Genomic DNA, 13,128 nt, shown 5'->3' on the forward strand with positions numbered 1-13,128 from the left:
GAGTGAATATTTAGGCTTTGAAACATTTTCGGCAATGGGAATCTCAACAGTCGGTAATGCAAAGCCTAAATGGCTCAGTGGTCAATGCATCAGAGGAATAGGACTTTGTCACAACAGGGGAAACTCTACACATTTTTGTTGTCCTTGCTTTACCTGAAAGGTCTTTTGTTGAACTGTTCATCTGGTTTAGTTTGGTACCAGGAGGTTATTTACGAGGATAAAAGCCAGATTGAAGATTGTAGGAAAAGTCTGGATTTGTGTCAAAGACTCTGAGATCAAACTGAAGCTTAACACTTGGATTAAAAAAAAAATGCAGAAAGTGTAGCCTCTTTTAATTCTCCGTTTAGATTTCTGTTCAAAGTACTTTGAATTGCCTTGTGGCTGAAAATGTGCTTCAATAATAAAATTACCTTTCTGCCATTGTTGTCTTTGCTGCTTCTGTTCCCTTTTTTGTAGGTGATCACGCTGGAGGGCTGGGTGGACATCATGTACTTTGTGATGGATGCACACTCCTTCTACAACTTCATCTACTTCATCCTGCTTATCATTGTAAGGCCTACTTGTTGGTGACCCTCAACTGTGTGTACTTCTGCTCATAGGTTTACATACCTCTACATATTCCCCTACTTCCCCTGCGGTTTCATACTGATTAGCAGTTAGTTAAACTCATTTTGTCATCAAACAATTATGTTTTCTCGTTTTAAATCCAAACTACCAAAATGACCCTAATTAAAATTGTAAGTAACCTGAAAATGTTGACCTTGTAGCAATCTTAATTTCACACACATTAGCTCCAATGACTGGCAAAGGTTTTCTGGGATCTGTTTACTTGTAATAAGTGTGGACATATGAGAAGTCGATAGGCTCTAGTTTCTTGACAGATCGCTACATTTTTCTTTTCCGTCCAGTGCTCCACAGATGTTGCTAGACTCTGATTCATTTGGAAAGGCTAAAGCCATTTAGAAAGGTAATTAACCTTTGGATAGAAAAATATCCAAGCAACTGAAAATGCCAATCAGTAGTATTTCAGCTCTTAATTAAGTAGTGGGAAGTGAGGGGTGCAGATGAATAGTCAGATGGACTAACAAGACATGTGATGCATAAGGAAATGATTCAAAGAGCTAAGGTGTCTTACAGAGCTCTGAAACACTGGAGGGAAATATAGGCGGCAGGATTGAGTTAAGAGAATGAAAATATCACCATGCCATGGAACCGTAGCAATCTTCTGACCCCAAATGGCTCAAAAATGGGTCTCAAAACTTTAATGGGACCACAGTTTAACTTTATGGCCACAACAAGCTCCACATTTGGAGAAAAGCCACCAGTTAATCTTTAGTGAATGTCTTTAGAGTTACAAACAGCAGGAGGCTTGAATCACTGTCACAAAAACAATTTCAGACAGAGTTAAGATACCTCTTGGCCATTTTGACATTTTCTTTCTCAATGGACCAATGTGAAGAGGGGAGGCAGAAGTAAGCCAGCTGTTGCTACATACCTTAACTTTTAAAAACGGTAACTGATGGTCCCGTTTCAGCTGTCTTGTATCAGGACGAGCCGACTTTGCAGGTTGAAGAAGTGATGTAACAGTTTTTTGTGTGACCAGCCAGACACAGAAAGTCAAAACATGAGACTCTGAATCATTTCCAGTGAGAAGAAAAAGAATTGCAAACATTACAAAAATAATTGACATTAGAAGCACTTACTCGAGCATCGACAGGATCGCCACACTGGTTTCGTCCAACATTGTTTTTATACTTAAGACGTGAATTTTATAGTTAGAGCGTGGTGTACCACATTTCGGTGTGGCATACTGCTCATCCTGGTGGGGGGTTTATTTTTTTGTGAAAGAGACTTTAGTCAAAATTGCTTGGTAAAATGAATCCTCTCACATTGACTGGAAGAAAATTTGCACTGATTTGGGCAGAAGACCTTCCTGGTGGTCCCAACGTAAAAACAGTGAAAACCATGAAGGAAAGTGGATCTGTCATTTGTTACAGCAGGAAAAGGTGAAGTTTATGGTATGGCCTTTATAGTCTCCTAACCTCAGTATCACTGAAACGCTTTAGAAGCAAGGATGGAGTCAAGACCAAGACCAAAGTCATATATTTAGAACTTCGACATATATGTCAGGGATATTATAGAAAGTACTTCAGGAAATATTTTTTTTAATACGGATTATGACCATAAACCCGGTCTTGACCCAGTTTGTTGAACGTAACAAGAACTAGGTTATGTAAAATTTTTGTTCAAAATCTTTTTATCAGGCAACATTTTATTTTGAAGACTGTCATAAACATAACATAGAACCTGATTTTAATATGAAGAAGTCTTCATGAATGTTTATGATTGTTGTCAAGAATTGTCATTTGGTAAATAATGAATTATAATAATGAATAGTTGTACTAAAACTTGCTTGAAAAGTATATTAAAAGTGTCAACTTTACATGAAAAGTGTCATTGTTTACCAAATGACACATCATAACAACAGTCATAAACATTCATGATGACTCCTTCATGTTCATAACAACTGGTATATTATGTTTATGACAGTCATACTTATGTACACCTCTTCAAATTTGGACATTTGAAAATAGCTTCCGTACTATTTGAGGTATTATTCAACCAATAAACATGAATACTATAACTTATATTCTCTGCAAAATGGACAAAAAATGTTTGAGAGTCTGTGAAGTCATAAATATAAATGCGTGTAACATGGGCATGCACAGATGACAGCAACAATGGGTGGACAACCACAGACAATGTATAAATAACAATGCCATCTATCTTTGCTCTTCCTTAGATCGGCTCATTCTTCATGATTAACCTGTGCCTGGTGGTCATCGCAACTCAGTTCTCAGAGACCAAGCAGCGGGAGAGCCAGCTGATGAAGGAACAACGGGTGCGCTTCATGTCCAACGCCAGCACTCTGGCCTCCCTGTCCGAGCCAGGATCCTGCTACGATGAGCTGCTGAAGTACCTGGTCCACATCATCCGGAAGGGGGCCAAGCAAGTGGCTCATGTCTGCAGGTTTTTGGCCCGCCGCGCAGGACTTAACATCGCCTCCTCGCCGCCAGCAACAGAGCCCACACATAGCCAGAGGCAGAGGAGACCGAGAAAATCCTCCAGGCAGGGCTCTATGTCGGTTCATCACATGGTGCACCATCATCATTACCTCCACCATCAGTACCATCTTGGCAACGGCAGCATCCGGGAGGGAGGGAGCACGAGGTGTCTGGAGGGGAGAGACGTGGAGGCTGGGGATCCCAAAGCAAGCACAAGTGTTGTGCCACTGGGCTTGGCACAGCCGACTTCTCTCATAGCTGCAACCTCTGACTCAAACCTCGCTGTGTTGGGAAACCTGACCGCTGGAGCGGGCGACTCGTCCTCGGGTTGTGGCGTGCTCAGAGGAGAACCGTCTCACTGCACTTTGTTTCCCACCAACCGGGGAATGAATCCAGTGACCTTTCTGGCTCTGACTCCCACGTCCAGAGCCATGAAGAGGAACTCTGTACCATTTGCTGCTCCCGGGCCTAAGAACTACCCCACCCTCCAGGCCCGAGCCCTGGCAGAGTCCAGGAGAGGGAGTGTCACTGCCAGCACGCTGACAAATCTGAGTTATAATCTCAATATCCCACCGATGCATCTGGACAGACGGCCATCCAGTCTGGTGGACACACGCACTCCAACAGGTAAACACCTGGAGAACTATGTGTGTGGTAAATAGAATCTGATTTGTTTTATAAATTGGAAGGTCTACAAGATATAAAACACTAGCTCCAGCTTTCTATCTTTTTGCTATTAGCTTTTTCTGTGCATGGTCATTGGCCTCTGATTGAGCTAGGAAATAGGTCATGTGTTAAAATGAGGTATTGGTCATGCAGCACACCGTAGCCGTCTCCAACAAACTTCCTCTACCACATAATGACTACAAATATTATCCACAATAATAGTCCAGTCAGTCGTCCATAGGCTCTACCGGTATGTCCATAGGGGTTTAGGGTTGGAGTTCAAATTAGGGTGATAGAGCTGTTGCCTGTTTCCCATGGTCACTGGGCATTTGAGTACACCATGGACAGATCAGCAGTCCATCTCAAGGGAACACAGAGACACACATGACAATTAACCTTGCTCACACACACTCTTTCCAAAGGGCAATCTAGTCATGCTTTGCAAGGCAACAGAATCCTGGCTCTGGGTTTTTCAGTGTGGAATTTTCATGTTCTTTTGTCTGGGTACTCCAGTTTCATCCCACATTCCAGAAACATGACCATTTGGTTAATTGGTCACTCTAAATTGTCCTTAGGAGTGTGTGTGTGTGTGTGTGTGTGTGTGTGTGTGCGTGTGCGTGTGTGTGTGTGTGCGTGTGTGTGTGTGTGTGTGTGTTTGCCTGCTGTGATGAACTGGTGATCTGTCCAGGATCTACGTCACCTCTCTCTCAGTGACCGCTGGAGATCAGCAACAGATCCTCCCTCTCAATGGCTAGAAAGGTGGTAGACTGAGCCTTTAAAGTTCATACAGTATGATTCTATGTAATTTCTCATTTGGCTGCAGCTCAGCTCTCCTGCCAGTTGTCAGCTCGTGAGCTCTTCACCATGGATGCAGCTGGTCTGACTATGGACCCTGAGACCTGCCCTGATTGCGCAAAGGCACTGGCCCATGAGCTGGAGGGTTTCACCGAGGGCAACGAGACGCCAGGTGACTCGGACAGCGACGGTGTGTATGAGCTATCGCAAGACCACCACCACAGGGACAGGAGAGACAGCCGGCAGCCCAGGAAGAAGAGTCGGAGGTTGGGCAAGACGGCTGCCAAGGTCGTTCACTTTTGGAGGCTGGTGTGTGACACCTTCAGAAAGATTGTGGATAGCAAGTACTTTGGTCGGGGGATTATGATCGCCATTCTGATTAACACTTTGAGCATGGGCATCGAGTACCATGAGCAGGTTAGTACACATTTCTTTTTCTCCTTTCCTTACGAGAAGTTTTTTTTTTATGGTTCTACAAAGTGTATGTTGGACATAGTGGCAATAATAAGAGGGGTAGGAAGGATTCCAACCATTGTCTATACCTGCTTATCCTTGCCGTATTGCCGGGATCTAGTGCCTATCTCCATTGATGTTTGGGTGAAACGTGGACAGATGTAAAAAGTTACAAGAGAAATATTCATAATTCAGTCATGGGCATTAGTACCCATCATCTGTCATCTGTCAGAAGACCGTCTTATTCAGTTGTTGAAGCGACAAACCCCTAAAACTTGGGAGTGGCTATGTGTGCAGCATTTTGAGGAAATTGTAGTTAATTAACCAAACAGTCATGTTTTTTGGACTGTTGGAGGAAGCCTAAGTACCCGGAGAAAGCAGAGCACGCACTGGAAGAACCCTTGCGGGGGATTCAAACCGAGAATCTTCTTGCTGCAAGGCAACGGTGCTACCAGTCTGGGGTCTGATCAGATGTGTCATTCTGTGTGTTTGTGCCAGCAACATTGCTCCCATATGCCCAAATTGTATCCCTGATGTCTCCCTCCAGCCTGGCTTGTTTACACAAGCTTAATTACAGCCATGTGAGAGAGAAAGTGGGCCGAGAAAGGAAACGTTGAAGGACAGAGAATTTGTAGTTGGTGTTTTACCATCTGGAAGAAAATTTATTGCTCTTTATGTATCTTTAGTTTCTTTTTTTTAATTTCGTGTCCTACCTTCACTTGGATCACGTTAAAACCTGAGGCTGTGAGTTACTGTGTAATATGATATCCTGTTTAGATAAGGGTAGTTACCTGCTAATATGAGGTGTAAATGTGCCCAGCAGGAGCAGATGGGCTGAAACTCAAAACAGATGTGTGAGATGAGCACAAATGCAGTCAGGTATCTAAGAAAAGAGTCTCACAGAGCCATTCTTCCTCCTTAGTCTGAATATCAGCAAAGCTGCATTGAGCTCACGGTCAGCAGCAAGAAAAGATGTTGCTGATATAGCGGTGATGCTTTACTTAACGCAAAGGAAGCTGTCATTAGCATGTTAAAGTCACATGACCAGGGCCTGAAATTTACTGCAGGATTGTAGATTTTGAGCATCATGTAACAGATTCCTTCAAATTTAGCTTTTACAAGGCATAAAATTCTCTGATCCATTTGCAGAGCAGCCATAAACTAAAACAAAAACCACTTCTAGCGGTCTCGCTCCTCCTTTCTCTAAATTATGAGCTCCCTCTGCTGTACATCTCTTGCTAGCAAGCCAGCAGTTGATGAATTCAGCGCATCCTATAGGTCATCATTAGGAAGCTGATGACTTTGAACACAGCGACATGCTTGTTCTTCTCGTCTTCTTCAGCTTAGTTGACTTGACTTGAAATGAAGACGGAATGTGTTTAATTCAATGAAGGACACTCCTGGAAGGAAATATGGCAGTAACGCTGCAGAAAACCTTCAAGGGGGCGTGACCGTTTATCTGGGTCAGGCCTAAAAACTGCAGCCATCAGCCACCAGCATGTGTTTGAATGGACCAGTCAAACTCCTGAGAACTAATGTGTACAGATGAGTGAGCTTCAATGTAAGTGTTGGCTCAAGAGGGTTCAAAGTGAAAGCCTACCACACAAAATCAGAGGATGGCTTTGTGTTGGCTTTTAAAATAATCATTAATCTCCCAATAAGCGACAGACCTTTCAACTTCAAAGCTATGACTAGACCTAATTTTGTTAGTAGCTCTAGTTTATTTAGGCATAAAAAGTTGTCTAAGTTTAGGCTTGGAATTAAAGATTTATGAGGTCAAAAAAAGAGTGAAAACACGCAAAAATATCTGCGTTTCCATGGACAATATGACAACGCGAAATGGGAATTGCGAAAATAAATGTGCTTAATCGAAACGCGGCACTTTTGAAAACTCATAATTTTGATACGTTTTGGTGATAGGATGAGGTGGTTTTTCAACTGTATCGAAAGCTGTGTATTTTTGCAAGTCTGGAATGAAAACATTTTTTTTTTCGCATCACATGAGTCATGATCAATAATCGGATGCTTCCATTGGCGGAAATGTTGCAGAAGATGGGAAGAAGTGTTTGGTTTGTAGGCATAGACAACCCATTTATGCGCTCACAGTGGAATTTAAATCTCGACTGATGTGTGATTGTGTATCTTACCTGGTAAAGTGCTGAGTTGGTAAATGAGAGTTTCAGTTTAATTCGGCGATTTTCTTAATGTATCTCAATCTTGACTGATTGGGTCAAAGTTCTACAAGTTAGCTTAGATGTCCAATATCAGAAAAATGCTCAAACCTCTAAGTCTATGATAAAACGTGAAGAGAAAACTCACGCCGCGGACTGTTCAGAGTGAAAGCCCTGGTGATGCATTTGGATGTGGAACAGCCACATAAGTAGAGCGAAGTTGCAAAAACAACAACAACAAAAAAGCTAATGAAGCTTAAGAAATTGTTTTGAGCGAGAAAGTTCATTTACAGTTGTTCCACCGAAGAACAATTACCCACTGTGTAAGAGCAGTGGTTTTAAAACGTTGAGTTGATCAGTTCCAGACAAACGCAGCCAGACCAGAGTCTCTCCTGCTGCAGTTATTGAGGGAAAACTCAAACGAGACCCATCGTCTTTGCCCCCTCTGACAAGGATCTTCACTTTGCTCTTTCAGCAAAGCCGTTCTGCCTGTTGCGCTCCGTGTTCTCCGCGTTATTTTACTTCATTCCGAGCACAAAGCGGTTTTGCCACGCGCAGGTTTCGTTGTGTTTTGATTCTCTTGTTTTGCTCGTGAAACGTGTGATCCAGAGTGACGTTACGTAAGCGCAGTGACACAAGCGTTTGTTGTATTGTTTGCACGTGTTGTAGCGGGATCCTGGAGACGGGCCAGGCTTCCCGGGGTTACTTTCGGTCCTTGACCCAGTGTTTCTAAACGCATCCAGATGGAAAGCGAACTCGGCGAGAGAGAGAGAAGGTTTTATAGCGTTTTAGTCATCAGCGTTCTTCCAACCTTCTCTTCTTTTTTTTTTCTTCTCCTAACTTTTTTTTAAACTCGCCCTCTAGCTCTGTTTTTTTTTTCCTCTTTGGTTCCAGCGTTTTGTTTTTATTCTCGTGCCTCTGCCTTTCTTCCACCGATTCTACTGAACTTTTTTTCCTCCCTCCGTGCGCTCCTCATGCGCTCATTAATGACTGTTTTGGAGCTCAATCAATAATGCACCACGGTGAATGATGAGAGATACCAATAATTACTTTCTGATGACGTAATTTTGATAAATCACAACCTCATGTCACTTCTTCTCAGGCATATATATATATATATACTGTAGGCTACATACCAATCTGGAAAAGTATCAAGTAGGCCTTAATCATCTTCAGGAACGTAAAATGACATTCCCAAACGTCATCAAGACTGATGACACATTTGTTTCAGCTCTTTCCGTTTTCAAATGTTTGACACCAGGTGACAAGGAAGCCTATGACACAGACTTGATGGCGATTACTTTTTTTTTTTCTTAGCATACTTTTTAAAAACATTGTACTTTGATCAAATCCTGTGTTGGATATTCATAATCTTCATCTCGTATTGGTTGTCCAGTTGCCGAAAAGGAACCAACCCTCTGGCCGTTTGCTTCAAGGTTATCCTAGAACTTCTTTATGTCCCTCTTCAACACTTTTTTTTTTTTTGTGTGTGTGGCTGACACTGATTCCTCCGGTTCCAGACAGGTTGCTAAAATATTTAAAGGGAAGCTTCACTGATTGATCTCCGTGTCTTATGGGATGTCGATCAGCCTGCAAAGAGCGTAAAAGGTCTCTGGAACTCTTTCCTCACGGAGGGAGGACGAGGTCGACGTTTAACTCTTCCCTGTTGTCACGTTTTTAAGGGTCACCCTTTTTATTTGCCGCATTTGGAGTGCCTCCATGTTATGAAAACACCAGCTGCAGAAACTTGGAGAAAACAACTGCTGATAATAAACTGAATGGAGAAGGTTGTAGAATGAAACAATGACTATTATGATAACCGCTCGCCAAAACGTTTAATTGAAAACAGAGTTTTTTTTCAAAAGTGGACTATTTCCATTTGGCAAATTTATATTCGGAATGTCAAATTGCGCATTTATATGGTCAATGGAAACGCAGCTATTGACACATGAGGAGAATCAACATGGTTGAATTCAGTGCTTTAGCTTTACCTTTCATCAGTTAATATGTTTATGTAGCACTTTGGATCGTTACTTCAGCTTTAGCACAAATAACATTTTATTTTAGCTAGTCATCCTGCATTGCCTGTCTAGTCTGAATGAAGCTCATCATGCTATGATCAAGTGTACTACTATTCTGTTCAAATGGTCGTCATCTCATTTCTATATGAGAGGAAGTCAAAGTTTACAACAACGGGACACTGTGCCTTTAAGAAACACCTCCCTAGTTGAATAAAGTATGATTTCTTATTGATTACATTGACCTGTTTCCCAGCCGCCCCTCCCTGTTCTTGAAGAGGATGAGACTCTCACGCAGAGGTCCTTTCATGATGCATAAAATGAATCCCACGCCGGGTGTCACTCAGCAGAAAATGAGGTTGCGGAGCTCTGGCTGTGTCTTAAGGAGAATTTATGAGGACACAACAGCCACCCTGATGCATATTTTATGCGCAGATTAAGTGTGCAGTACATGACTGTGGTACGCATGAAAAGTGAATCAAACTCTGAGCGCTATTTATTTGTTAAGGACAATAAATGTCTCGGCTCAGCGTAATTACATGCTGCTTAATGGGGTTCTAAATTACAAATTATGGCAGTCAAAGGACCCGCTTTCTGTACTCGTATGAAAGCTCCACTCCAGGAGGTGGCGATAGAGCACTACTGTGCAAATCACAAGGGAAAAAAAAGTGTCATTTTTCACCAGGAACTTAAAGCTGCAGTGAGAGACTTTTATCAAAAAACTTTTTTTTTTTAACATATTTTTTGACACTGACACTGTAGTGATATTATGTTATGAGACAGAGGATCTGTGAAAAAAATTGTGCTCCTCTTTCTTCTCCTAGAGCTAACTAGAAATGACCAATCAGAGGCAGGAGGCGGGTCCTGGTACTGTTAATCACCCTGTCTGTGGCGCTGCTTATCTCTCCTCACCGTCCTCTCTTGCTCTATGTTGTACTTCAGTACAACGTAGCCTGTTCTGAAAGGTAAAGCTAGTTAGCATGGCCACCATACTGCAGCAGTACGTTGTTTCTCTGCCAATAGCACATTTAGCGGCAAGTACACAAGCTGATTGACAACGTTAAGACTCTGCTGCTGGCCCTGATTGGTTGTAAAAGTTGATATTTAACAATGAAGGGAAGTGAAAAAAAGAAAAAGAAAAAAAGAAAAGTTTATGCATTGTTCAATTATAACAGGATCATAGTCTTTACAAGATGCGTCATTGTTTGTTTTACGAGTCTCAACTTGACTGTTTTGATTTTGTTCTCTTTATGCTGTGAGAAGAAATTGACAGATGAGTGCGTTCAGTCCGCCATGCTGTCTGGAGGAAATTGGTACATTGAAATCCTCCGTAACTATTTTGTCTCTGAGCTGAAATTGCTCCTCATTGGGTCAAACAGGATGGAACGCTTCAGGCGGTAATCCTAAATCCTGCGGTGACGATGGTCACGGCAGCAAACTGGGCTGATCCCAGTCAGGTTGACTTCTGATGTTGCACATCAACACATGGTACTCCCTCTGCTAGATATCTAGACCTCAACTTTGACATCCCACTCTGTTGACATGGACCAGACTACCGCCCTCTGCTCTTATTGGTGTTTCAGTCTTAAAACTTTCACTCACACAAACAAACCGGCACTCACATTGTTCTCCGCAAAGGATGGGTTTCACTAGTAAGGGAAGGCCGTCTGCTTTTTATCTCTCCACGCTGTTTAAGAGCTTTACCATTTATGGTGGAGCTGATGGAAGGTGCGTGTCTGCCAAAAATGTGACGCGACGCCGTCTATTTACTTGGAAACCCGGCCTCTTTCTCTGACTTCGCATTCGAGACTCCCTCCCCAGCCCCGACCCCAAGCTCTCTGTCTTCACAGCCACTCTGACCCTGGAGGAGTGGCGCTGAGGCCAAAACAGAGAAAAGCTGAAGGCGTCGACGGAGAGGCCGTGCTGAAACGCATGCTTCCTGTTCGGTGTTATGACAGAAAGCTTTTTCGGCAACCGACATCAATATTGATCAAACATGGAGCTGTTACACGAGCACAAAGTGGTCCAAATGCACTCCGGGTCACTCGGTTTACATTTCCCACAGACGGCTCTCCCGACTGTGTGAACCCTGAAACCAAATCCCTTTAAAAGACGGAGCAGAGGTGTTTGTCTTTAAACGTCTTAAGTGTGAGGAACCGCTGGGGCACGATGGAGTTTGTTTGAGCGCTAAACGTGTTTGATCTTGCGGGTTCGCTTTCACAGGGGCGAGGGTGGTGAAGAGTTGAAGGGTGAAAGGAACAAAATGCGTTTGAACAACAAAGAACGTTTTAGAGTTGAAGGTAAATAGTCAGAGGTGCATTTTCAATCTACACAAATGAAACATTTTGAATAAGAACCCTGTTTTTGTCTGAAATTTGAGAATCAAAGGCGTGCGTGGGTTTTTAAGGTGTTCCTCTACATCAGGAATGGATGGTTGGATTTTGCACTGATGGGGTGATTGGCATGTCGGGAAGGGGGTTTGTACTGTAACCAACGGATACCAGTTCGATCGTCCGCTCCGTCCGTCTCAGTCGTCGTGTCCTTGGGCAAGGCATCTAACGTGGCGCTCATTTCTATGTCTCATTCGAAATATTTCACAGTTTTCACATACAGCATTTAAAAACAGATGCCACATGTTTGCACCTCTAAATTTAGAGCTCAATGCCATCTTTCCACATCCTCTCCACCTTCTTACCATTCTACTTAGCAGCAGGAATCCGTCCTGATGACTTTACTTTGAGTTTCGCCTCTTTTTGTTCTCGCCCTCTCTCTCATTCCCTCTGTGGGTTTACCACATTTATGTGGCTCCAAACACCAACGCTGGACTCGTCTTCACTCAGACAGATCCTGAACCTGCACTTTTCCACGTGAACAAGCACTTTTCATTCCAGAGCTCTAGAGGAAACCGTTTTCCCGTGCTGCTTTTCATTTGGCAGCAGCCAGACAGGCTGGCTTTGTAAGAACCATGGAGATTCACCATCGGAAACACGGCGCCCGTTCTCCGTTTTTGCCTCATCTTGTCACCAGGGAAACGCTCATTTGTTGCATATTTAGCAGCATTACAGGCTTGTCTATTATTTTTAGTCGTGGGGGAAAATGTAAGAGTGATAAACGGTTTAACATAAGGGAAATCCTTGAGAGGTTTTGGGGATTCTGAATATAAATGCATTGACTATTGTACAGAATGTTAAACGTCGCTGACATTCGGAGAATTTTTCTCTGCGTATCGACACACATCAAACCAAGAGAGACAGCCGACCGAGCCGTTCTCTTGCCTCGCTGCCTAAACAAGAGACACTATTTGTTTTGCTTTTCATCTGCCGACGCGAAGTTCAAAATCCGAAGACGCTGGCTGCCCTCCAAGGCAGGGCTAAGAAAGAGTCTTGGTTCAGCAATACTTACATGAAGAGAAGGCAAAACAACGGCTCCTAATCCTGGCCCCAGAGAGCGAGTGCTTTTCCAGCCCCGAAGGCCGTGAAATCAAAAATGAAAAATCAATCATGTGATCAAATAATGGATTCTGTTATTTGCTGCTTCAATGAAATGTCAAATTACACGTTGCCTGTGGAGACAAAGTTCTTTTTTTGAACCCACTTCTGAGGTCAAGAAACCGTTCCTTAGCGGTTATTGTTTTTACTCCTGTTAGATTTTTTTGGGGGAGGATTTTAGAAGGATTGAATGTAAAAACAGACAGAATAAATACAATAAAATAATATTGTATTGTAAGTTGTATTTAAACTAGGGCATTTTAATTTGTTAAATTTGTTAAAATAATTACATGGATTTTGACGTGTTAAAAATGTAAATGCAATTAATCCCATTTGTTTTGTTTTTTTTTACTTGCAAAAATCCCAAACCAGAACCTTTGTGTTGTGTTTCTAGTATACTTGTAAATCTGATGCACAAGCTTCTCCCTCAAACAACAATGACAGACAATAAATATTCCTCTCTTGGTCCTCT

General features: G+C 42.6%; 1 protein-coding gene across 17 annotated transcripts in view; it reads left to right on the forward strand.

Annotated features, from left to right (window-relative positions):
* cacna1g (calcium channel, voltage-dependent, T type, alpha 1G subunit) overlaps positions 1–13,128 on the forward strand; it is a 237,074-nt gene that overhangs the window by 140,190 nt on the left and 83,756 nt on the right. For all 17 annotated transcript variants that reach the window (XM_055057671.1, XM_055057672.1, XM_055057661.1 and 14 more), the window contains 3 exons: positions 457–549; positions 2,804–3,692; positions 4,555–4,943. In XM_055057671.1, the coding sequence (XP_054913646.1) occupies positions 457–549; positions 2,804–3,692; positions 4,555–4,943 (1,371 nt within the window). The remainder of the gene's footprint in view (positions 1–456; positions 550–2,803; positions 3,693–4,554; positions 4,944–13,128) is intronic.

Source organism: Poeciliopsis prolifica, unplaced genomic scaffold, assembly GCF_027474105.1.
Source record: "Poeciliopsis prolifica strain line A6 unplaced genomic scaffold, Auburn_PproV2 SCAFFOLD048, whole genome shotgun sequence".
Lineage (NCBI taxonomy): Eukaryota > Metazoa > Chordata > Actinopteri > Cyprinodontiformes > Poeciliidae > Poeciliopsis > Poeciliopsis prolifica.